This window comes from Agelaius phoeniceus, chromosome 2, assembly GCF_051311805.1.
Source record: "Agelaius phoeniceus isolate bAgePho1 chromosome 2, bAgePho1.hap1, whole genome shotgun sequence".
NCBI lineage: Eukaryota > Metazoa > Chordata > Aves > Passeriformes > Icteridae > Agelaius > Agelaius phoeniceus.
Genome location: NC_135266.1, coordinates 90,729,857 through 90,757,605, shown reverse-complemented (window position 1 = coordinate 90,757,605; position 27,749 = coordinate 90,729,857). Strand labels below are relative to the sequence as shown.

The 27,749-nt window shown below is 38.7% G+C and overlaps 1 protein-coding gene across 1 annotated transcript in view; it reads right to left on the bottom strand.

The window, feature by feature from the left end:
* Nucleotides 1-27,749, bottom strand: part of MAN1A2 (mannosidase alpha class 1A member 2) — a 130,444-nt gene that overhangs the window by 47,049 nt on the left and 55,646 nt on the right. Inside the window, exons 4-5 of the mRNA XM_054653295.2 lie at nt 22,521-22,639; nt 20,110-20,190 (exon numbers count right to left, since the gene is read on the bottom strand). Coding sequence (XP_054509270.2) covers nt 20,110-20,190; nt 22,521-22,639 — 200 coding nt within the window. The remainder of the gene's footprint in view (nt 1-20,109; nt 20,191-22,520; nt 22,640-27,749) is intronic.

The following is a 27,749-nucleotide window of genomic DNA, read 5'->3' as shown; positions in this document are numbered from 1 at the left end:
TTGTTTGCATGGTAAGGTTTTGGTAGCAGGGGGACACAAGGATGGCTTCTGTGAGAAGCTGCCAGAAGTTTCCCCATGTCTGGCTGAGCCAATGCCAGCTGGCTCTAAAACAGGCCAACCATGGGTAAAGGCTGAGCCCATCAGTGATGGTGGTAGAGCCTCTGGGATAACATAGTTAAGAATGGGGTAAGAAAAACAACCACAGAACAGCAACTGCAGCCAGAGTAGTAACAATATGTCATGGAATCAATCCTGCAGACTCCAAGGTCAGTGCAGGAGGGAAGGGAGGTGCTCCAGGCATCAGAGAAGAGATTCCCCTGCAGACCATGGAGGTCCATGGGGAAGCAGCGATCCACCTGCAGCCCATGGAAGAGCCCCACATCAGAGCAGGTGGATCCCCAAAGGAGGCTGTGGAGCCTACACTGGAGCAGGGTCCTGGCAGACCTGTAGTCCTGTGGAGAGAGGAGCCCATGCTGGAGCAGGTTTGCTGGTGGGACTGACAACCCTGTGGGGGATACTCACTGGAGCAGTTTGTGAAAAACTATGGCTTGTGGGAAGAACTCATGTTGGAGAAGCTCATGGAGGGCTGTCTCCTGTGGGAGGGACCCCATGCTGGAGCAGGGGAGAGTGTGAGGAGTCCTCCCCCTGAAGAGGAAGGAAGGGCAGAGATAACACCTGATGCAACCCCATTCCCTGACCCCTGTGCTGCTGTGGGGGAGGAGGTAGAGAAAATTGTTAGTGAAATTGAGCCTGTGAAGAAGAGAGGGTGGGGGGAAGGTGTTTCAAGATTTAATTTTTATTTCTCATTATCAATTAATTACCCCTAGTTGAGTCTGTTTTGCCCATGACAGTAGCTGGCAAGTGATCTCCCCCTGTCCTTACCCCTGACCCATGAGTCTGTTCATTGCTTTTTTTTTTTTGTCTCTCCCCTGTCTAGCTGAGGAGGGGAGTGGCAGAGCAGTTTTGGTGGGCACTTTGCATCAACCCACCACAGTTCCCAAGTATGAGATGGCTTGTGCACATTCCGTACACATAAGATTAAAATGTTTTGCCCCTCAGGTGTGGTATCTACTCTGCAGATACACAAAGCACCTTTCATGGATAATGGAGACCATCAATCCCCAAGTTTCTTTGTTAGCTACAAGTATAGAACAGATACACATATATATATACAAAGCTACAAGTATAGAACAGATCAGAATCTTAAAAGACAGCAGCAGCAAGACATCCTGCTTTGAAGATGCAAAAATACTGTTCTAGGTAAATGGGTATTAATCCCAAGGTAGCTGTTCTGTCCAACTCCCAAAATATGGGCATTCTTCAGAAAAGTTTTAGAAGCCACTGTAGCCTTGGAAAAGTGTCTCCATTTTACATGACAAAATCTAACACATTAAAGCCATCAATCTACATGGCCTTTACTAGCCTAACACTTCTTTCTTCAAACACTGTAAACCAATAGAAGAATTTTCCCCCCTTTCAAAAACAAATCAGGCTGTAGGCAGCTAGAAGGAAAGAGAGTGAAAATTGGCAGAAAAAGCAAAATCTAAACCCCAAATCGGATAAGTGGATCCCTCATTAAGATGAAAACAGCAATCAGTATTTACAAACTAGTATGTACAGCAGACCAGCTGTGAGGGCCTGAATAATTTTCATCCATTAAATTGATGCTTAACATATCAAACCTGCCACCCACCTGACAATATGAAAGCTTGCTCCTGAGCCGATTAATCCAAGCAAGGCCATTAAAATATGCAGCAGAAAAGGGCCTTAAAGATTTCAATGATTCTTCAAAAGCCTTATTGATGTATCCAGTGTCTGCCTAGATGCATGGCTTCAGCTCTCAGAAGACTGTATTATGCTAATACTGCAGTTAGGTGTACCCTTCCAGCACTATGAATGGCAAACAGCACCGAATGGCCTCTGCTCCTAACTTTGAGAGCGATGATAGATGTTTTCTACAAATAAGGAATCTCTTTCATTTATGTGCATAGAGCAGCCTTTGAATCGTTCTTATTAAAAAGTAATAAATGCCAGACTTCTCTCTAATCTGATGGTTATTAAGTAGTGAGAATCTATGGCCTTGCAATGTGGCTGGATCTGTAGGCTTGATAGCCCTGGATCATTGAAAAAAACATCAGACAAAGCAGACATACTGCACAAGTTCACAGAAATGTAGTGCTTGGTTCAAGATCAGTACTACTATATTAGTATCAAATGCTGAACACATTTCCTTTGAACACTAAGGATGAAGATGATGGGGGAGATCTATCAATCTACTAAATGTAGATGGAAAAACCAGAGCCCTTGACATAAATACCAGACTCAGATCCTTGAGGAAACTACGTGGTATTCCTTGGCCCAAGCAAGAATAGTCATCTTTCTACCTTCAGAGTTCAATCTGCAGCAGTCAGCTCCTCACTGCCTTTTGGTGGCTAAACACTCATTTAAAGGTCAACGTCTTAGAGAGTACTCTCTGCATGAGTAGAGATAAAGGTTCATAGTGAAAATCAAGCAGCATTATCACAAAAAAAAAAAAGAAGAAAACCAGAAGTAGCTTAATAAGCATTGCAGGTTTGATGATTGTTTATATATGTCTTACTGCATAAGAAAAAGATGTCTGCATGTCAGATAAATAGCTCCAAGTTCCTAGATGAATAGTTCTTAACTTCCAACATATTTTGCTTCTGTAAATTTTGGGGGCCCCCAGGTTTGGGAGCTTCCACTGTTCCTTGGGAGCTTCCACTGTTCTCCCCTGCTAGTAGGGGCCATCTTGCTACCGAGAAATGGAGAAACAGCTCCCTCTTTACACATCTGGTCTAGTAATTTTCGCTTTGTAATTACAAAGTCATCTTGTGAGATGAGGGAGATGCAGTAAGATCCTGGTAACATGTCAGCTATCATAGTATGAAATCAGAGTGGGAGAACACTTGAGGTATATTTCATAGATGTTTGTTAGTGATGATCGAAGAGGTATGCCACATCTAGAATTGGTCCTGGAGAATGTAAATCATGTTCATTGTGAAATTTAGCAAGGCAGTTACAAACTATACTACCTACAGAGGTGAAATGATGTAGAAATACATAAATTCAACAGCACCTCATCAGCACTATAGGTTTCTTGAGTTGTAGCAGATGTTCAAGGAGGGAAAATTTGCAGATACTGTAAACACAATGCCATAGCTGAGATACTATTGCAGTCCTTGGTGAGCTGCAATGATTACCAAAGTACTTGATGAACAACACTTAGCATTTCCAAAAGACTGAAACTCTTTAAACAAGAGAAGACTTATTCTGCAAAGGGAATGCTCTATGAATTTATATTATTTTGTGACAGAAAAAAATCAATATGAAAATGAAAAATCTAAACCCATCCCAGCACTCTAAGATCAGAGTTAAAAAACCAAGAATAAGCTTGAATCTGGACTACAGTGACAACTTAAAATGGCTATGATGACAATTTGTTCTACTTTCTTTACTTCCTCCCTTCAGATATTTGCACACAGTGATGGGGTCTCTCCTGAGCCTTTTTTTCTCCAGGCTGAACAATCCCAGCTCTTTCAGCATTCCCTCAATTGAGAGATAATCCAGTCCTTTAACTATCTTTGTCAATCCTTTGCTGGACTCTCTCCAGTGTGTTCATGTCTCTTATACTATGGAGCCTATAACTGGATACAGTAAAGGCTAAGAACTACCTCCCTTGACCTGCTGGCATATTTCCGAATGCATGCTGGGACACCATTCACTTTCTTTACTGCAAGGACACATTGCTGCTCATGGTCAACTTGGTGTCCACTACTTTTCTGTAGAGCTGGGTCTGTTTGTTCCTCCCCAGGTGTGGGACTTTGCCCTTGCCCTCACTGAACTGAATGATGTTCCTGTCAAGCTTATTTCTCCATCCTACTGAGGTTCCTCTGCATATCAGTTGCTCTTCCTGGTCTGGTGTCATCAGACATCATCAGACACCAAATCTGCTGAGAGTGCCACCTGTGTCATCACCCAGATCATTCCTGAAAACATTGAATAGGATTGGACTTGGGGTATGCCTCCAGTTACTATCCTCAAACTCTATTTTGCACAGCTGATTATCACCCTCTGAACTTGTCTGCTCAGGCAGTTTTCAATCACCCTCACATCTGCTCATCCAGCTCATACTTCACCAGCTTCTTTATGAGGATCTTATGAAATAAAGTCAGTTCATCATAAGTCATCAAGGTCAGCTGAACATGAGTTCCCCAATGACCCTGCTGTTCTGGGGAATAGTTTTCTAAATTAGTTGCTCCATCATCTTTCCAGGGATAGAGGTAAGATTGGCCAGGCTGTAGTTCCCCAGACCCTCTTGCTTGCCCTTTTTGAAGGCAGAAGTGATCTAGGGGTGATACCATCACAGTCATCTTGAGCATTAGCTCTGGTGCCCAGCAATACCCACTGAAACCTTTGGCAGCAAAGCTACCACACCTCTGCAAGGCACTCAGCTGTTACATGCCGGCAGTTTACACAGGCAAAGGCAAAGAAACTCTGCCTAATTCTGACAGTCTCCAAAATTTTAAAACACTGCCAAATTCACCCTCAAGGAAGTCCAGAACTGGTTAAATCTGCTGCTGCAAAGTACTCCTATGGTAGAAGAATTCTGGTCTCTCAAGAGCAACAGGATAAAGCAGATAGTACTTAAGCCATAAATATTACATAACTTGATGATTTGCTCATTTCACAAGGCAGTAAATGCTTCATGGAATGTTCCTTCTTTGTGGAAAAAAGGAACTCCCTTAGTTTTCAAAATATGTTGACTAGGTTGACATTTTCTTTAACCAGTAAAATCACAAACAAGACTTCTACATACTTTTATTTAAAAAAGTCACACTGGATTCCTCCCTGAAAGATACACTCTTGCTGACAATTTTAAAGTACAGTAGGAAAGACAAGAAAGGCTGTCCAGTTTCAGATGACACATGAAATTAGGTGATGAAACACCTAACCTAAACTTCATGGCTACACAAGCTTGGCTTTCCTTAGTTCCTCTGCTTAAGGGTCCAGAGTCTCAGCTTGTAAAAATATTCTATTGCAGGGTATCACAATTATCACAACTTCCAAGGTAAAAGCTGCAACTGTGCTCTACACTCTACTTCTGAACCCAAAAGCTCAGTAAAGCCCACAGGACTGGATAGGTCCATTCATACATCCAAAGCTGCTTCTTTCCTAGAGGCTCTACACTATTTTGAGATGAAAATACAAGTATTGATTTTTTGGAATAATGAATACAGGGACAAAGACGATCAAAACAGATGGGAAGAAACTATCTATCTTATCATAACACTCTAGGAGAACTATCCTAGTTAAGAGTTGTACTGAAAAGCATAAAATGCCTACCTGATCCCACCGTTCAGCTACAGTCTACAAATGAGCTGAAAAATAAACACACAAAAATACTCCAACTCCATCAGTTAACTGCAGATAAGATAGATATTATCTGGTAGACTACAACTTCCTCTATTTACATTTTACAATTTAGCAATTATATATTCAAATAGTGCTTCTTAGATAAAAGATAAATACTCTGGAGTTTCTCTATGATCAGCAGGGAAAGATTTCCAAACAGAATTCTTAAGTGATACTATCTTTACCTTCTTCAAAAGTTTTTCAAAGCTGGTTTCCTGGACAAGAGGCATGAGGAATCCAGTTACTGTTGACTGAGGCATCTCAGGATGTAATGAAATATTCATTGGTTTCACACTACTGATATTTTTGAAAAATCCATATGAGAAAGTCTGTGCATATATTAACTTATTAGAAATATTCAACATTTTTGCTTTAGAAGATCTGAACATAAAAATTTGGCATGAACTGGACAACCAGCTAATCACATTTGAACTACCTGGCACTGGCTAATAATACTTCAATTAAACTGCATAATTTCCATTTACTTCAATAGCTGTATTAGCTTCCTTGGCACAGATTTCATGCATTTCTGAGTAGAAATGTTACATGTTCTCAATTTTTAAAGGGCCTTCAAATCCAAGGCACTTTACAGCAGTCAGTCAACATCACAGATTACTTAAAATTCAGAATAAATGTGATGAAAATCTGGCATATAAATGCCTCCTCAATCTGATAATTCCAGGAGATGTAGCACATTGCTTCACATTCTGTCTGAGCCAAAAACCATGGCAGTCTTGAGTTAATTTTCTCTTCTGCTATTATTATTAGAGTAGTAAGCAATTTTTGTACTTCATTTTTCCTGCTTTTCATATCTCTGGCTTCTTCACTCTAAGTTTACCTGCACAAGCAGTATTAACCTGCCAGTTTAGTTACCTTTGTTAAAAAATGGTCCCTGAACTAAAAGCAACAATCTTGAATTTGCACAACACACCAACCACAATCACTCATGCCTAAGAACAATCTCCTTTTTCTGTGGGAGCTACTCCAGTAGCAGAGGGAAACAGATGTGACAGCATGGACAATGCCTGGCTTCTGGATTAAATGTTCCCCCACTAGCAGCTGGCACAGAGAAAGACTGATTTAAACTGTGGAGAAAGGGAACAGAGAAAGAGAAAGGAGAAAAATGAATTGGAATGGCCATCAGGAAATTGAAGAGCCATCAAGGGACAGAAGATCAGCATGGAGCTTTGCCAGTGGGGAAGCATAAGTGGTAAAGCACAGGGCTTCTAGTCCCCTACCTCCTACAAAGTTAAGTGTCAGGGAGAAGCTGGTAAAAGAAGGAAGCATAAATAGGCAGTGAAGGGGAGAAACAAAGGCATCAGGAGGAAGGGCAGGGAACAAATGGAGATCTAAAGAAGGTAAGACATAAAATGGATGGACTGCCAAGAGTACAGCTGAAAGTAACAGGATTATGAGAAACATCCTGGGGAATGTGACAGGGGAAAAACACTTTCTCATCTCCAAAACATATTCCTAGGAACTGGAATTGACTCTAACATATCAGTCTTTCAACATGCCTTTGTAGCCAAACACATCCAGGCAAAGCAAGGTATCAATGAATCTTGGGGTGTCGTTTTTTGGTTTTTTTCTATTAATCAATGATCTTTGGTATTTTGGTACTACCAGCTGTTCTCAGTTGAGTTAGACTGCATTACATGCCTGAAGTTCACGACTCAACTGATGATCCAGCCACTCTGTGGTTTTTAAGAAGAAAAATTTGTGTTAGAAACCTTAAGAAATGGTTCTGAAGTCAAATAATTAAGATGTTTGTACTAAGCTAACAAGTTTTATTAGAACCATTTTTGTGCAATAAAAGTTAACTACTTCCTCGGGTTATTAATCTCTCTTGACATTGGTTTCTTTTTGGTAACACCTTTGCCTAGCACCTTCTCTATTCATGACAAGTATTTCCTTAATTTCTCATATATTTTTCTATGCCATGAAATATATTTCCCCATATATTTCTCTTTTTTGTCCTTCAGCTCTATGCTTACATTGTCTCAATTTCTACTTTCTTTCTCAGTTATTCCTCTGTTTCCCATTTCTCTTGAATGTGCTGCCAATCTTTCCCTGCCAAGCTTTCATTTTTAAATTTACCTTGATTTCCCCTTTAGTCTTTGTCAGAAATGAGTTTAGACTCATTGTTGAATTTAGACTGTATTTGCTTTTACAAAGGAAAGTTAAACACAGATTAAGTTACATGTTGTTTTACACTATGTGCAGTCATTATACACATAGCCTCCCTTCTCCCACTGGTACAATGTGACAGATTACAATGCAAAAATCACAGTCTAGGGGGATAGAAAAAGGTAAAAATCATACAGCTTTTACATCTTCTAAAACATATTCCTGACACAATGACAGATGCAAAGCACATTACACTGCACCTGATTAAAGTAAATAGTGTTTGGTGGTTGTTTTTTGTTTGGTTTTTTTCTTTTTTATGAACTGGCTTGTTTTCCCCAATCAACAGATATGTAGCTTATCTACAGTTTATATATACATATATGGACTAAGTTCTGACAGAAAATTAGTTGGCAAGCAAAACCTATGAGCAATGAATTAGTAAGCACTGAATCTTCATAGTAGCATAAATTCTGCAAGGCACTTGAAAAACCAGACATTTGTTTTGACAAAATGGTGAGATAAATATCCAGTCTCCTGCAGCATAATTTATAGTTCTCAGGATCAGAACTATAAGATAAAAATGTTGCTCTTTTATGCCACACAAATGAAAATAAAAAAGGTTCAAGAGCAACAATCTAATCATCTGCATAAAATAAGGAGCAAGTGTCGAGATACCTTTACACAGAGATATTAATAAGCAGCACTGAAGGGGAAGATTTCATTCAGAGAGATATCTGGACTGTGTCCTGTATTACATCCTGACTATTCATGTGTCCAGGAGGCACAACTACCAGTCCTCTTACTTTTCACAACTTTCTACTGCTTCTACAAATCCTTCTAAGAACATTATTACCAAGAAGCTTGCAGCATACCAACAGCAGTCTTATAAGTCTTGTTAATGACTTCAACAGAAATAAATTCCTCCTCATATGTGAAGTTCCTATTTATAAACCCAAATGCTCATAGCTCTTTTGCCACAGGATTTCATACCAGAGGTTCAAGCTGAGCAGCTTGCCTCTTTTGAGTTACACGTACTCTTCCAAAGCCACAACTACTCAAAATGCAATCCCTTATTCTGTCCCCATGTTGGTCTGTTCAACATGAGTCGTTCATTTTTCTTGTAGCTGCCAGTCTGCACCTACACCTTTGGCAACACTAAAACGGATTTAATTTACACAGGCCTAGTTGAACATTCAATTAAATTTCTCAGGAGTTTTCTACTTATTTGCCATCCCAACAAGAGCAAACCTACAGTCAGATATAAATTCTTAAGACTTTTATTGTCAAAACACTAATGTACTGATCATGTCCTATTTTCCATTATATAAATTTCTGGTGTGGGCAGAAAAGGTGATACCAGACTATCTGGCTCACAATTACCTAGGTTACCTTAAAGGCCTTTTCTTAAAATGCACATAGTTGCATTATTTTGATATAGGTGCTTATCTTCAATCTTGTGTTTTGAATTGAAAAAAAAATCACAGAATCACAGAATATGCTGAGTTGGAAGACTAGAGAACTTCTTGGTCATTCCTTTAAAAATTTGTTTCTTGATTTTCCAATTCATAAATGGTAACAGAATGTTACTGTAGACAGCATCCTCTTGATTCCTAAGATAAGAAGAGTTCATAATCTTTATCATGTGGTAGGTGCACACACCATCAGAGGCAACATATTTTTTTGTTAATATTTTCCTAGATTCTAGTGGGTTTGCTTAGCATCTATTGTAGCATTCCTGGCATTTATTTTTCTCTCACCATATCTGTTCTCAGCTAGCATGCAAATTCCTTTTCAAAACAAAAACATGAAGAGTTAGTACTGAATGAGAACAAGTTCCAAAAGGCAAAGCCAGCCAAAGATGCTCGATTTTAAAGCAGTATGTCCAGAGTTGTATTTTAGTTCTGTTTCTAAGTGAAAAAAAAATCCTGCTAGAAGAACTGTGTTTTCAGTTGACAAAAGACAATGCCATACTTCCTTTCTGGATCAGATAAAGTGTGAAAACCCTCAGGAGGAAAGAAGAGGAAAACTCCATGGTAGAAACTAATGTGTTACTATGTCAAGAGTAATGTTGCCAATAAACAAATGTCTGGAAAAACAACAGGAAGGATACTGTGCTTGCTGTCACTGGTGCCCATCAGCATCAATGTGTTTCTTAAACTACTGAAGAGGGACAGACAAACTAACAGACCTGGTGAAGAGGAGATACATGACACGTGAATAATAGTTACCAATTACCTGCTCCTTCTTAGCTTTTACAGCCCTCCACAGTAACATGGCCAAAGAATGAGTTTTAAGAGTAGCTATCACTGCACAGCTATTCTATTTTCTAGTGCTAAATCAGATTGTCCTTTATTTCCACCAGTTTAAGGTATATTATACTAACAAAAAAACCTATTTCCAATCAGAGTGGAAGAAACAAATTCAAAATGAAGTCAGTTTTCTCTGCTTCAGGTGTTGTGCAGCACCAAGATGCAGCAATAAACTGGGCTAAGTGTCCTTTGCCAGTCAAGAAAAGGTTTACTACAAGCCTGGTAAACAGAAACTGCACAAGCATTGCAATCTGCACTGCAGTGAGCTGTAGCAACGCCCAATATGAGACAACACTTTAAAAGTCAAAGAAAAATAGAGGGTTTTTTTTTCAGACTGTGTCCTGTTAAGAGACCAGTGAGCTGTCACAACTACTTATGAATAAGCAGCTCATCTCCTGGCAACAAGCTCAAATCTCATCTTCATTGAACAGGACATACACAATGCTGTTAACTCTTCTGAGATTTTCACCCTTTGAAAACTTAATTTAGATAAGCCTTAAAGCTTTAACTTAGGTAATTTCATCAGTACAGCTAAGAATCCTGTGAAACCAGTACACACAGTATTGTCTTACTTATTGAAGACCTATATTTCATATATTTAGGTTGGTTGTTGGGGATATCCATTGACACATATAACATAATTTGACTAATGAGTTTTCATGAACAGAGGAGATGCTGCCTGTCAGATTCCTGGAAAGGATTAGTTTGAGTATCTGTTAATAGAGTATCAGGTACTTAACATCTCTTGTGCTCTACTTTAAATGAGATTTGAGGCTAGATTTATCCACACAAATGATATTACTATTTTGCCCAGAAAGATATGTCATTTTGATGGTGTTTAAAAAGATGAAAAAGACAGTCATGTAAATGAACTGCTTTATATCTAAAGCTGACAAAAGTAAACAGAGTAAACTATTAATCTTCTTTTTTTTATGTTGCAAATACCATAAATAACTTTGCTCAACAAAAATAAAACAATAAGCTACCCTTTTTATTATATTAATAAATTAGCAGCAGACAAGAACACTTTGTCATAATGGTGTAAGTGTCCTCCTGCTGCTATCACACAAGAGACATTTAGAATAATATTCACTTTGTTTTCCTTACTTGACGCTGTTCCTCAAGCACAGCCATGTACACTGTGCAACAAGTGACTCTCTATCCATCTCTGGGCTTTTGTCATTCCGTGCAGCACTGCTAGCAGGAATATTTTATTTCCAACTGCCACTCACACCATAAGTTTTAAAGATTCGTGAAGCTTCACTTCATGAGAAAAGCAAGCAGTCAATGGGTCATTTGTGCACTCTCTCCTCAGACAAATGCTGCTCCTACCAGAGAACGCTTAGTTACTCTAAAGGCAAGATGGGGTCACTCCTGCATACCCTACAAATCTCTTATGGACTGCTAACAAAGGAGCTCTTGGCAGAGAATGTAAGTATCACTTACTTAGCCCAATTCTCAGTCACTTTTCCTACAAACCAGAACACATGCAAGAACTGGAAACAACCTTCAAATTCTGCTGCAAACAGCTGCAGATGAACTTTGTGGGGAGCAATTCCAAAGCCATGGGCTCAATGTTTGGTTTTGTTACAGACTTTCTACCAGATACTAGTCAGAGGAGTTAAATCCAAGTTTTAAGAGATCATTGTGGCATTCCTTTTTCTGGTTCTTGCTTCAGAAAATGTGCTGAATTGTCAGAAGCTTTAAGGATTCTAATCTGAGAGGGCCACAGGAACTCAGAGTGCTAACTGCTGAGAAAAGGTAATGTCATACTCCTGATCACTGAAGCACTCCAAATCCAGTAACTATCTTCAGTATTTTTATCCTCAAGTCTATCCACTCTGCAATTACTAATGCCTGAAATGAGTGTGACAACACACTCCCTCACTACACTGTAAATCTTCATGCACATTAATGGGACATATGTCCAATACAATTCCACAAAAAAGATCAAGAACACAAAGTACACCCTGGGCGCTCATAAAGACAGATGTCACCCACACACCTGCCAACTCTCCTTCACAGCACCTAGGGGTGATAGCTAACTAGCCCTTCCTCTGTGATCACCTCTCTGGCTGAGGTTGCATTTCATGCATTTGCAGAACAGAGCACTACTTCTCAAGCACCCTGGAATGCAGTGACCATCTCAGACATGGAACAGAGAAGTGCTGGTAGCATGATACTATAGTCAGCACACACACTGCTTTGGTGGAAATCTTAGCTCAAACAACCAACTTGGCAGATGCATTCTAGAGCCTGTGATACAATTTTTTTAAAAATCATAGAGTAGGCACATCAAAACAAGCAATGACTTCTTAAGGATCAGAAAATAAAAAAGGCTTACTCACTGAAATGACCATTAAAGAGTTTGTCTGTATAGATGTGGGCTCTATTTACATGTTTTTGTACTATTTCTTCTTTAATGTTCAGAAAGACAGGGGAAATCCACACATTCAAAGGATCCATCTTAATTTAGATAAAATCTAGGTACCTGAAAGAAAGTCTGCAGTGAAACAAAATAGATCCATGTAACATCATGTTCCTCTGACTCTCTTAGCCTCAGTTAACTACATCTCCTCAGCCTCCTGACAATGATATGCATTTTGCACCCTGCCTTCTCCTACTTGGAGACATAGCTCCAGCAAGTGCCTGCAGATGTTTGCTCCAGGTACTCTCTTTCAGTGTTAGAGGATTTTATTTCCTGCTCTCCATACAAACAGTATCTCACTTCACACATATTATGGGAAAACAGAAAATAATGCATGCTGGGAACACACAGGGGAAACACCAAAATCCCTAGCCCAGGCTGAAACTGCTATTTGAGGGAGTTTACCAACTCCCACAGGTGACGCCAAGCCCCAGAAGGGATCCATGGTCATGAGGGCTCGTCACCACAGCTAGCCACCAGAGAGCCATGCAGTGTCACAGACTGGGCTGGAGCCATGGGGAAGGGGAAGGCTGATATATAGAAGGTAGAAGACTCCCTCCCCTCCTGGCGAGATGCTGATAATTCTGTAATTATCAATGGATGAGGCTCTCTTTTTTTGGCTAGGGCTTGCTGTGTAAGAAGTAAATATGCCAAGCCACTCTGGAAATACAAACTTTTCTAAAGCAAGAAGTGGTTCCACAGCATGGAGAAGAAATAGTACTCAAGGATTATTAACCTTTAGGGAAGATGTCACAGCATCCAGAGACAGCAGACATACCTTTGACTGGGATCCCTGTGAAGAGATTACTATTCTTGGAGATTTGCTCAAAAAATTGGACTTTATCTATTTTTCAAGAAGCTGGACAGACATTTGGCAGGCAGTCACATTCATTCTAGCAGCGGGTATCCTCAATGCTGGAGGCTATTGGGCAGGAGCCATAGAGGAGTAGTGACAGCAATTCATCAAATACAACTGTAAAAAAATTGGATTTTGAACACAGAGCAATAACCTCTGGTACAAGATTGTTCTTTGTCTTATTTGGGCTTTATTGCTCCAATAATCATTCAGTGTGTTTAATTACAGGATGATTCTGCATGTATGCAACACTTGGGCTCTGCAGATGTCTGTCCCTCCCTCCTTGAACAAATTCCCATTTGGAGAGCAGAAAGTTCATCTACAGTGTGTTCACAAACACTTGGAAGTGAAAATACTGCTCATAGCAGGGTTCAGTATCTTCACTGCTGTCTTTTGGATGGGTTTCAGAAATAAGGAACAATGGGTCCTGCAAGATGCTCTAGGAATCTCCATCTGCCTTTATGAGCTCAAAGAAGTTCATACACCCAAATAGGAAGGCTTGAAGCTGATTTCTTCTGGCATTGTCATCTGTGAAGTCTTCCTCATACTGACTGCTCCTTCACTAGCCAGGTCTGGGGACAGCACACCAGAAATCACAACTCTTGGACCACTTGATGCAGCACACCGCAAGAAAATCCATCTTCTGTTGAAAATTCCAGTGTGATATCCTACATCAGGTTGCAACAGACCTTTTACTGTTTTAGTCCTTAAGGACACTGGAACTCCCGGTCTCCTGGTAGCCTACTCTCACAAATTCTACATTCAGACACAATCATCATGGATCTATTTTGTAAATTCTCCTGCAGCTTATTGCTGTGGTCTGTTGGCAAGTTTCATTCTTTCAGCATTAACACGGAGAGATCAGCCAACTCATTTCTGCCTTGTGCAGTTCATTCTTACTGCTTGCCTGCTTGCTGCTCTTTTGCACCAGGAGTTGAAAGCTTTGTAGACATACAGTGATTTTACAAAACAGTGCTCTTATCCTCCCTCAGAAATCAGTATCAGCTACCCTGATGCCCAAAAAGACCCAGATGCACAGATGTGACTGAAAGAAGTGGAAGAACATATAATCAATCACATACCAAATAAAGATCAATTAGATAATTTGTGTTGAAAAAAAGAATTTACCAATACCAACATCCATATAGAAGAGAAAAACCCCATCTTACCCAGAGAAAAACCAAGCACCAAGCACCAAACATGACTGATCTTGAATAAAACCTTGAACTGCAGTACTAGATAGACACCAAAGGAGATCAAAGAATTCCAGAGGCACATCCTCAGAAACCAGCCAGGCACTATGGGTTCATTTCCAGACAACCTCCCTGGAAAATGACTTTAGAAGACTGTATGAATGGTCTAATAAGAGTACAAATTGCAATAGCATTCTTTTTTTTTTTTGTGAAATACAAGTAGTTTATCTTGCTCTAATCTCCTTGTATACATGATACTCTTTCATTAAGCATTTCTATCCTGATGGTGTTACATACAATAGAGTGATATCAAGATATTTTATTTCATTAGTGCTGGATACTGAGTTAAAGAAAATCATAAAGAATACAAAACATTCTTATACAGTAAGTCTAGGGAATGAACTTGGAATAAACAAAGAAGCCTCCTGTTCTAGGGAAAATGCTAAACAGTGCCTTGCCAGGCATCACTGAAAACTATAAAAAAACACATGGATTCATAACTAAAGACAAAAATTATATTTGTGCCGGTACTAAAGAAAGAAAATGCACTAAAGAAAGAAAATCCCTTAATGCAACCACATAAAAAAAAGTTGGTTTTTTTGTTATTTTGTTTTGGGATTTTATTGACAGTTTTTGCTTGTTTGTTTTTTAAATCATGTAAGGCTGGTTTTCATCCTAAGCCACCATACTCAATGTTTACACCAAACTAGACATATGGAACATTTAATTTCTACCTATTTCTGTTACATTATCAGCTGTATCATAGTGTTGTCCTTCACCCCCAACCCACAAGCATAATGAAGACTGTACATAGTTCTTACAGAAATTAAAGGATTGTTGCAGGGATTACCGAGAAACAGTCTGGCTCAATTTAGATAAGAAGTCATTATATATTTTACCATCAATATGTTATTTTGGACTATTAACTCTATTTGACAGATGCAAAAGAGGAAGCACAGTGGTTCCTCTGAACTCAGAAGGTGGGAAGCTTGCACTTCACACACTTTAACTACAATCCTGTCTGATCAAAATGTAAAATAAAAACATGTTATCCATTCTTTCACAACCTGGGGTAGAAAACAGGAGTGCTTAGTTTTCACAGTATGTCTCCCAGTCACTCACAATTCTACTAAGCAACTCTCATAAACCCTATACCTCAAAAATATTTAATTAGTGGCTCCTTATTAAATATAGACACAATGAATTTTGCATTTCTTATTTAGGTATTTAGGTACTTAAGAGATTATACCTATTAGCATACAATTTAATAAAGAATAACAATGAGTGAACACTTTGCACTGGTTGCTTACTGGAACTGGGAAGAAATCTCTGGCATACAGCAAAATACAAGAGAGTCTGCCTGGAGAGGCTAAACTCTATTGTCAAGGTCTTTTCCAGCCTAGATGATTGTATTATTTTATGACACACAGCACTCCCAGGAGAGAACATGCTTTTTTCCTTCATTTTTTATTGAGCCTAACTCTGTTGCACAGAATTGGTTAGGTTGGAAGGGACCACAGGCGATCATCTGGTCCAACCTCCTCTTTCTTTCATTTGTATCATTTCAAAAGAAATACACTGAACTCCCCACTTATACTGAGGACCCTAATACCATTTGCAGCTCCAGGGTCCCAATAAAAGAAGAATGTGGCCCTGTTGGAGCAGGCTGAGAAGATGGTCACAAAAATGATCTGAGGGCTGAAGCACATCTCCTTTGAAGGCAGGCTAAGAGAGTTGAGGTTGTTCAGCATGGAGAAGGCTCCAGAGGGACCTTCTAGCATCTTCCAGACCTGAAGGGGGCCTTGCTTCCAAGAAAGATGAAGAGGACTTTCTACTACGGCCTCTAATGACAGGAGAAGGAACAACTGTTTTAAAGCTGAAAGAGGGTAGTTTTAGAGTGGGTATTATCACAAAACTGTTTACATTGGAAGACAGTCCTAAAGATCATCTAGTTGCAACCCCTGCCATGGGAAGGGACACCTTCCACCACATCAGGCTGCTCAAAGTCCTCTTAGGGCCCTATTAGGAAGGCATTTGTTACAATGAGGGTAATGACGTTGTACTGCCCAGGGAAGCTGTGAACACAGCTTCCCTGGCAGTGTTCAAGGCCAGGTCAGAGAGGGCTCTGAGGAATGTGTCTGTTGAAAGCTGTCCCTGCCTATGGCAAGGGGGTTGTACTAGATGATCTTAAAAGGTCCTTTCCAACCCAAACCATTCCATGATTCTATATTCCATGATTTTAGCATATATTCACGATTTAGTTCAATAATGTACCCTGGAGAAAAGTCATTGCCTCAAAGAATCTCAAAATTGATGACAGATTGAGACGTCATTTCTCTGTGGGAACTGAGACAAAGAAGGAACACACTTTTATCTGGTAACATACACCTAGCCAGACACCAGATGGCCTGTCCACAATCAGCCAGGAAAAACATACTGTGCAGAGGATTAAAACAAGGGCCCCCCAGACTGCAGACCTACAACCTCTGCCACCAGAGAGATATCAGTGCTGCTTCAAGTTCAGAAGACTGAATCAGAATGCATGGGCAAATTTTCCACTGTGTTAAGGTTTGCAGTTGTATCTTGATTATCTTCCATTCAAATGGCATGCTGAGATGGAAAAATGGAGAAAGATGGTGATCTTTCACACATCAAGAGAACAGCCTGTTAGAAAGGGAAACAATTTTGTCTCCCTACTTTAGCAGACAGGTACACGAAGGCAAGACAACCATGACATTTGTACCAAAATGCATCTTTCTCAAGCTTTAGATTTACATGCTCATCACTCATGAAAGCCCACCAGAAATTCCCACATGTGAAAGGCTGAGCTGTTAAAAAATTTACACATGTCATGTTTCACAAAGAAAGGCCTGTGACTCAGCACTGGACAGGACAAGTCCTACATCATTTTCAGCCAAGCTGTCAGCTGCTAAAAACAGCAACTTTATTTTTGGTGATATGGGAGATATATTTCATTATTCACCCATTCACTGCAGTGAGCAAGAGGGAACCCTTACTGATGAAAGGACAGCAATACTCACAATTTTAGCAAAAAAGGCTTAAAATTCTACCTTCACCTATAATCAGCATTATTAAAACCATGATCTCAGTTGATGCTCCTCTAAGTAACAGCAGTAACATGACAGTTAAAATACAGCACGGAAGCCACAAAGTCATGCCACTAGACATGCTAAATAAATTTTAAATCTAACATGTTTTCAATAAAAGCATTGAAAAGGACTATTTAATCTAAATTAATAATCTGCTGTACTTGAAAACTATGGTCAATAGCTACCATTATGAATCAATCAGATAGAATCCTGTCAAGCACAGTTACTATCTCCCTACAAAGGGCATTGTAGATACACCATGAAGACTTTAAAATTCTCCAGATGTGGCCATTTACAAATGATTAAAGTTCCACAGCTAATGGTGAGTCTTGGACATTGTTTTATGGTTGTCCCTACAGCACCTTTATCAACGCTAAGTGGCAGAAGTCCAAATGAAGTAAGAGCAGCTTTAGTAACTATCACCAAACAGCAGTAACTCCTGTTTCAGACCTAAGCAGAATTTATATTTCTTTAAAGGAAAAAACAGAATTAATTCAAAGCAGCAGTTCATTGTACTGGACCTTACTATAAATACATCAAACAAGACATGCAAAAGTATGGAAAATCAGTATGAAAACCTTCTAAAACCAATCTAGCAACAGCCTTGCAGAAGTAGAGGCTTGGAGGTAGGAAGATGGTGACTGGAATATGAACAAGGTGTGGTAAGTGAATATGATCAAGCAAATGATGGCTTGATGAAAAAAGAAAGGACATCTACCAGGAGACAGAGACTGCCTAAAGGTGTAAGCCCACATGCACATTCACAACCTGAGCAGGCAAAACACCCAAAAGGCTGGGAACAGGTTTGTCTGTCTTAGCAATGCTAGAAAGTGCTCCTCACATGTCAGAATGCAGTGAATAAAGAAATCAAGCATTTCCTCACTGCAGTGAATAAAGAAATCAAGCTAGTCCCAGTCCTGAGCTAAGGAATATGTTCCCTTTTTGGAGAAGAGAGAGGACCAGATTGGAAATCACATCTCAAGCAACCTGTTTCCAACTCCAAGGAGTTCCCAGACGCAGGTGTCTCTCCTGAGCTCAATTGCTGAAGAGCCTCAAAATCCCTTGCTTGTCATATCCACAACGACAAATTGCAGAGAAAACCCATCCAACTTGGCAAATGAAGCAGTGTCTCAGATACCCAAAGCAATCCTAGCTGCCACACTATTTTGAAAGAAATGAAGTCTGAGCACTTTTTTTAGCAGTTCTTTAGGAAAATAAAGATGATACATATGGACATTTGACGGGAATCCTGTATCACAAGCCATGAAGCATTTGAAGTCTGTTGGAGAAAATGATGCCATAAAAATCTTAAAAACAAAAGACTCAGCCTAGCCAACATTTAGGAAAGAAAGGGTAGATGTTTTTTAAGAAGGAAAGAAATTAAAGCTATTTAAGTGAAGGAGCTTGTTCTGACTACCAAAAGGTTAGAAGCAAATTTAAGAAGGAATACTGTGCTTTACAAATGCAGGCAAAGCATATGTTTTGGCAGTGCTTGGCTGCACCCATCTGCATATTGGGGCAAAAAAAGTTCTTTTTAAGGGACTTGTGCACAAGTGCAGTATCACTATATACAAACAATCCAGCTATGAATGTGTAATCCTAGCTCTTTCTCTGAGGTTTTTCATATTCACAATAGATACCTCCAAGGAGCATGGTCCAGTTTGAAGAAGGTAAAGCAGGAGCACCGGATGAAAAATAAACCACCCATTTCTTTCAAGATGTACACAGAATTTTTGCTTTGCCACTTAGCTCTTCTTCCTAAGAGAAGACCCTCATAAAGGAGAAAATTCACAGATAAAGAGACAATAAATTATGAGTTTTCTCTTGGATACTTTTAGGGCTCCAGTCTTAAAATCCCTGAGAACTTGTTGGTACGTATGTGGTGCTTCCTTAAACAAAGGCAGAAATTACCTAAAAACACCTGAAAGCCATGAAATACATCTGGTAGTGGGCTACAGATGGGTCATGAAAAATAAAGAATCAAAGACACAGGCAGTAGGTTAAATTCATGCAGCTCCTAAGATATGAGAAGAGCTGGGGTTCAAGCTCTAGTCTTGTTAAAGTATGTGAAGTAAGAGGTCACAGCACTGTGACTGCTGGACTAAGGAAGTCCATTGTTGCAAGTCTTTGGGGACATGCATCCTGTCAATCTAAGCATGTCTCTACATCTTTTTTAACAGAAGTTTCAGAAGCTGTATAAAATTGGCTTGCTATTTTTCAGTTTGTCACCGAGAAAATGGTAAGAAGATTGAGTAGGACTTTGATGAAGCAAACCTACATCCTTGCAGGACAAGTGACAAAGCTATTATTTCTACCTTCATGGAGCTACAGAATATCAAAACAAGTTATTGTTGGCATGAAAAGGGTTGACATTTCACTTGACATTTCAAGCTGATGCTTATTTGAGTGGATATCTTCTGAAAACATCTCGATAAAAGAAGCATTTCAAAACTGTAACCAAGTGTCCTAAATGCCAAGAGACCTACTCAGAAACAAACTTTAAAGATCCCATACTCTAAGAATTTGGTTATTTTGGACAACTGACTGCTGTGAAATTAGTTTTCAAGCTACTGAGAAATCAAGATTCTACAAAGTCTCCATATGCCACATTTGTAGAATACAATGAATTTCAGCCACCTTCCAATCTCCTTACCTCTTGTCCTGAAAGGTAATATGCTGCTAGAAGACCGCCAATGAAGCGAATATTGACCTCAAAAACAGACACTTCGGAATTCTAGAACAGAAAGAGAGCACTAATAAATAACTAACCAACTCCTTAATGAAGGAAGAAAAAAAAATTGTCAAGGCAGAAGAAAGTACATATCCTAAGGCAATCCACATGCAAGGGTCTGTACTGTTGCAGTCTCTAGATCCAAACTGAAATTCTCATGCACATCTTTGTGACACCAAATGACAATTCTAGTTACAGCTTCAACCGATTTTAATAAAATCAAATTAGTTTTTCTCCTGCCCTCTAACCATTTTATCACCACAAAGTGCAATTACAGTAATTTGGGCTGGTGGAAAAGAAGGCAAGGACTACACATTTCTATAATTCAGCATCTTCTCTCTTATCCTTCAGCATAGCACCAAACCTTCTAGTTTTAAAAGATAAAGCAAAATAATAATTAGAGAATTCCCATAATGCACTTTTTTAACCTAAATTACTAAACTCAAATTCAGAGCTCTATTTTAACATAATCTTTGTCTTGGAATAGCCTTTCTGTTATGACAAGTAGTACTGCAGGACCACTGAGAAATTCAAGAGAATAAACGATTTTATTGCCTTCTTCCACGTTATTATCCTTAGGTTAAATTCAACAGTATCTTTTGACTCATTTAACCCACAAAAAATTAAAAGGAATCAGATAGTTTTAGCAGCTGACTCCCTCTGTGCCCCATTCAGCTAATTTTCCACATACACTCCATCTGTCTCCCCCATAAACTTCTCTTCAACCTATTAGACACAGAAATGTAGTTTTATTAAGAGATTCTGAGATAGGCAAGACTTTTGCTTTTATCCAGAAAAGTCACTACAATGTGCACTGAATAAGCTGACTCACCAATCTGCACACAGCTGAAATGACATTTACAGGTACATCTTTCCTTTTGTGCTATTTCTCTGATACCTGCAGTGCTTGGATCAAAACTAAATTCATTTTGCACATATTACATATTTCAGAAAGATTACGTGAATAAAAATTAAAAACTTAGAAGTTTGAAATACTCCCAAAGGTTTTTAGTAAAAGGTTTTCCCTTTTCACATAGAGGTGATACAAGAAAAATAACACCAAGGCAGCATGATTCCACTTAATACCTATTAAAGTCATGAATCACACATGCAGTGGGACAGTGTAAAGTGAAACCAATGATTTCCATTTCCCAGTAGAAGAATCCAAGAGGATCAAATTTATGTATTTATTTATAAACTCCAAACTATGTAAGGAAATTTTTCAAGCTTGGTATATACACAAGACAACTCATTAACCTTCAGAAATGGTTTTTGAAACATAGGAAGATGTAACTGAACCCCAGAGGGTCATGTAAATTTCTTCCATCCAAATCCTAGATTAATACTGCAAATTTATATTGAAATTGCCTTAGATCAGACAAAAGTTATGGAAGCAATTTAGTTCATCCTCATAATGGCATCATTATGTCTACACTGTCTCTGATATATTTAGGATTTCAGTTTTAGACTGAATAATTATCTAGCACTAACTGAAAAAGCAGAGTTAAATTTCTTTGATGTTTGCCAGACAGTCAAGGTATAAATCAAAAGGAAAAAGCCAAACAAATAATTTTTGAAAAGTGGGTTAAAATAAAGAAACAACAGTAAGCATTTGCTGAATTCGGAGTATACAACTATATTTCATTAGGTTCATTTACTGAATGAAAAATTATTTTTGGAACCATAGGGCAAATCCAAGGACTGAAATACAAATTCCATCACAGAGTCTGTGACAGTCCCAAAATTAGTACAAAGAACACTAATCAATAAGACTAAAATAGAGCCATTTCTTCCATTTAATGCTTCGCAAGAATGTCAGATACTGTATGACCAACTGGGAAATTCTTGTGATAGATTAAGAGCCTGTAGGAAAACTCACGAATTCAAGTGGCATATTTTGTGTTAAAACTCTTAAGAAAATGGAAGAAGAGATTGTATTCTTAAGTAATTTACACACTGTAGTTTTGGGGAAAATTGTCTTTCATAGCTCAGTTATTTGCAACGACTATCAGCCCATAAAAACTCATTTTTCTGTCTTCATTTCTGAGACCTGGTTGTTTCTCACAAAACACTTCCTCTTACTCCCATTATCCAGTTATAATTTGTACTTTGAAAATACAATATATAGATGTATCTCAGAATCATAACTGTGAAAAGGTCATGGCATTTTTTTTTCTAAAACAAAGTTAGATACACAGGGAATGTCACATCTGTTACAAGTTTACATCTAACTCTTTGATCCGTAATTTTTATTAAGTTTCACCTGAAAGACCTCTTCCAAGATGAACACCTTGAAAAGAACTACAGAAATATTTAGGGCAGGCTCTACTCACCACACTGAAATCAAGATTTTTGTCAATCCATTCTTGTCCTTCTCTGAATTCATCGTGAAGGCCCATGATATAAAGAGTATCCAATGCATCTACTATGGTAGCACCCATTTGTGAGTTTCCTACAGGCAAAAAAGAAGGGTTTCTATTACAAGTGACTATTTCACTACTTTTCTTAAACATCACAAACATGAGAAAAAAAACCCAAGCAGTAGCAAAGCAAAGTTACAACAAAGGTGTCAGCACAAAGAATTATCAAAGAATTACCCTTGCTCAAATAATGAGCAAGGAATTATCAGGTACATAAGAGAATTCCCACTTCTCTTTCAAAGTATCAGTCCTCTGGCACAGTTTGGCTTCTGGAGAGAAAAGAATGCTAAAGACAGAAAAAAAGAGCCCTTCTCATCTGCATTCCCAACTTGAACTTGAGCAACTGTACTTTGACACAAAACAAAACAAAACAAACAAAAAAAAAAAACAACACAAACAAACAAACAAAAAAAAAAAAAAAAAAAACACAAAAAACCAAAGGACAGAAAGACATTCAGCTTCAAAAAGCTACCAGGAATTCTAGTACAGAAGCATTAGGGGAGGGGAAAAAAAAAAAAACCATAGGCAAGATAAAGCAATCAGCACTTGCAGTAATGCCTTAGTAATGCCTTGCATTTCCCAACATTTACTTCGGAAATATTCAAAGTTTGGCAATTATGGACGCTAGCTAATGATTGGAAAGCACGGCCCGATGAGCAGGGAAGCGCTGGCCGGGTGTGACTGCCAGAGCCGCAGTCCCAAGATGTTCTCCTGGGCATCTGCAGGGACGTGCTAGGAGCGCTAATGGATTTCTCAACTGTCACCACTTCAAGTGGAGCATTGAAAGCCAAATAAAAATCAATGGTGCTTTAAGCTAAAATGCCATTCACTTGAAACAGCAGCAATTTAGAGCTGATTGATGAGTGACTCATCGGTCTGTGCAAGGGATGAGGAGATGGTGAGCCGTGGCCCATGAGCGCCCTGATCTCCCTAGGCCATCCCAACCAAACCTGCTGCCCACAGTAGGCACAGGTCTTGGTTTCTAGAGGAAACCAAAATCATCCTGAGTTATCTGTTTTCATGAAGTGTTTAAAATTTCCTGTGCACCAACAAAGTAGCCAAATTTCACTGTTCATACCTGTAATCTATAAACAACTGCACTCTGGTTTATAAACTCTTGTAAACTCTGATTAGCAATTTAATGACGCTAGTGACAAGTCCATTTTAGGGTTCTTTTAATGTGCTTTCCACCCATAATGGGAATCTCTACAGCAGTGTTCCTGCTTGGTAGTTTTTATTCATCCATTTCTGACTTTCACATGGTTAGAGCTATATTTTTTCCCCTCAAACATAACAGTAATTGAATGAAGCCATCATCTCCAATGTGTTTCTTTCACACATCTAAATGACTGAGAAAGCTTAATTCCATTTTCAGGGACTTCTTTCTCCAGATAATAAAAATTAAACACAACAGTATCCACGACAAAGTAACCACCAACTAATTTTTAAAGAATAGCCATGCATTGCTTTTAATTAATTTCAATTAGATTTGGAAAGCCTGAAGTTGGCAGTGTTTGTTAAGAAAATTCAAGTACAGATTCGGACATGCTACCTTTTGCAAGATTAATTAAAGACAAATTCTTTGACAAATTGTCCACCAGCCATACCTATAACTCTCAGAAAATGAATTCACTGGGGTGCTCAAGTACTGTAAGGTTTAACACCTTCAGCCAAATGACAAATTCCACTGCTTATGCTAAAGTGGAGGTTGCTTTGAGCAGAGCCACAGCACTGCACTTAACTTAGCACCTTCTCAAAAGCATAATGTGACAGTTATCTAATTTATCACTTCAAAAATATGCAAATAAGACCATGACACAAGGACTACCTTCAGTACCAGCTGACAAAGTATTTTTTTTACATAAAGTTGGAATGTGTTATACAGCTTCCACAATACACTCAAAGTAATTTCTGTTCTTTTATTTAAATCACATAGATAAAATTTTCAAATACACACAGTGTTTGAACAAATAGGGATACGTAAGTCTTGGGAAATCCTGGAAGTTCCTCTTGCAGTAGTTTCAAAAAGTAAAAACTTTCCAACTTAAACACAGTGGTTATCAGATCAGTAAGCTCTCGTATTCTTCAGCTTGCAAGGGATGCAGAAAACACGTTGCATGGAAATGGCCTGGTGTGTCATTGTCCACAACCCTACCTCCTCACACCTACTCCAAAGGACTTCAAACACCATGGTACAATCTTCCACAGTTTTCTGAATCTCAGAACTACATTCCACTGTCAACAATATGGGAGAGCAGTACGTTGGGGGCAAGAATATCTACTTGCCAGACGTCAAGAAAGTATCTTCAAAACCACAAATTTAAACAACCTTTTTCACAGAATTCTCTTTGCACAGAGACACAAAAGAAGGGCCATGGAAATTAAAAAGCACATAACGTTGTTATGTGCACATAAATCCAATAGATGAATTCAGAGAGAACAGAACAGAGCTCTCTCCAGAGCTGATCAAAGGTGTTCAATGTTTCCCCAGAGCATCCCATAATGACTAAAAAAATGACTTCGCCAAATACAGACAAGAAATTTGCTTTCACTATCATTGTGTTAAAAGTGAGCCCTCAATCCCATATACAGAGATCTCACCTAAACCAGTAGGCCCCAAAAGGGATTGCCTACAACCCACTTCTACAGATCCTTTGGTGCTGTTTGCAGCCCAATAAAACTGGCTTGTTCAGCACTTTTTGTCCCTAAGAGTCAATTCAAGGCATAGGCACACTTTGAGATTTTTGTCTGGGCCATACCCTAATACATTGTTCAAGCCCTCATTTCAGCTGCCTTTACACTCCTTTCTTTCACCTTTTATGTTTATCTTTTCTAGAACCATGAACGTCCAACAAAACATTACTGAGAAAAGCCTCTTCTATTCTCAAGTACCTCTTCCCTAAGCAGTGATGGGCACCTGTTTCTGAGGCACAAATCAGTGCGGTTATAGTTTCTAAACTCCACGTGAGAGCTCAACTCTTTTATATCCCAATCTCTTAAGGATAGCATATACATCCCAACCTATAATAAATTATTAGTTTTTCTTTTTTCATATAAGCAGACTATTTCAACCAAACTTGAGTTATTTTTCTTTTTTTTCTACACATGAGTACTTCTTCCTTGAGGAAGACTCAAAGAACAATCTTTGCATTTTCAAATCCTTTTGGGTGAAAACATTTCCAATAGGTCAAGAGATGACAAGTCAAAATTTTGCAACAGATTGTCTGCTCAGTTTTCTTCCTCTAGTGTCACTCAGGCAGCAGGAAGCAAGCTAATTCCTTTCTCATGGGCATTGAGGTGGAAAAGTCCAAAATGCAGAATTCACACTCAGAAGTCTTGTGTCTACAAGAATACAGGGCAGAACTGAACATAATGCAACATTCAGAACAATACACATTTAACACCTTGGCTGCTCCATACTGTAAGACAGGTACAACTTAAAACTCTTTGTGGGCTACATGATGCTTGGTCAGAGAGTAAAATTAGCTCTCAGCTTCTTTCTTCAAGGACTATGTGGAAAGGATGTCATTCTTAATTTGTTCTTAAGTAAGACCTTCCACTAAATTCTTCAGTATCTACAGCTTGACCAAAACAAGCAGTGACATTCTTCATCTTAAAATGTACTGCACTTCCAGCAAGGCATAGACTGAAAACTGAAGGAGGAAGAAACAGCAAGTGTTCCAATCACTAGCCTGCACTAGGGTCAGTGTGCTGCTACAGGTAAAGGAGAAATGGATAGGCAGTGGTGCTTCCCCCTACTGATGCTGATAGAAACCATTCATCTAAAATCACAAAGTGTAATCATTTTCCATTCATAACAGAGAATGCTCCTTTTTTTTCTTTCACAGCCATGCCAAGATCCATAAATTTTGGATCAGAAAGGACAAGGGGATAACCTTCCTGGAATTAAACTGCAGAAGGTATCATTTGAAGTGCCATAAAGTAACCCTAAATGATGAGATAACAGTTTATAGCATACACTTCTTGCTACCACTTCAAGCAGTCTATTATTGCTCCACATACAGAGGGAGCAGATGTCTCATTGTGGTGAAAAAAGCCTATAAAACAATTAAACTATAATAGAAAATAACACTTCTGCTAGCTGAAGGCACTCCTCCCAGGGTCTGCCTCTGTTCAATACAAAGGCTCAGCTATCATGTCGCAGAAGATAATAACCAATTCCAAAAAGGCTCCGTTTTAAAAACGTCAGATTAGGAAGTTTCCTCTCCATATAATTATAGTTCTAGTTGATTGAGCTCCAAATTTAATGAAGTTTGCCTAATGAATGCAATGCCCATTCTTCTAAATAAAACAGAACATCCATCATGAGCTAATGGAAAGAATTTAGCAGCGAAATAGCTGAACTATTAAGAAAATCATGCACACTCTCATTAAGCAAAAGTATTATTCCAAAGGACTGCAAAATGGTAATTCAAATTTGTAGTTAGATAGACTTCAGTTTCTTAAGTCAAAGAATTCCTTCACTTGATACCACATAAACTACAGTTTGAAATTTCTAGCAAATAATATTACTAAGTGTAAATATCACAGCCTCTAAAAGAAAAATGATCTTCTTATCTAAAATTCTTTCAGTATGCCAAAGCACTAGATGAAGAACTGGCTTATTAGTACCATTTGAAAGTCTCACAAGAGACTATCAAAGTACAAGGGAGACAGATCGCTGTCAAGTGTTCCACAACAAAATGAATATGAAGAAAATAAATAGCCCATGTTCATTATACCATAAGAAAAAAGTTTAGAATCAGATTTAGAACGTCTGATATCAGCTATATCAGCTCAGGGTTGCTTTGTGTATTTATTATGTGGAAGCAGAAGAGACTATAAGCAGTGAAGTATTAGAGAAAATACATTAATAGATCAACTATGCATAGATCAATTATGAACAGAAAAGACTAAAGATATGAGACACAGACAAGTTAAATAAGGAACAAGATGACAAAACTCTGCACCAACGAACTGAAGTCATGCACTAAGCTGAAAGGCAATTATCAAACAGGTGCTTCACAGAAACTTTGATTATTTAACCTCTCACCCAAACCACCTCATTACTTCAACATGTATACACCACACACAAATCTCATTACCTCTCCTAAAAACAATTCCATGGGAGCTTTCATTGGC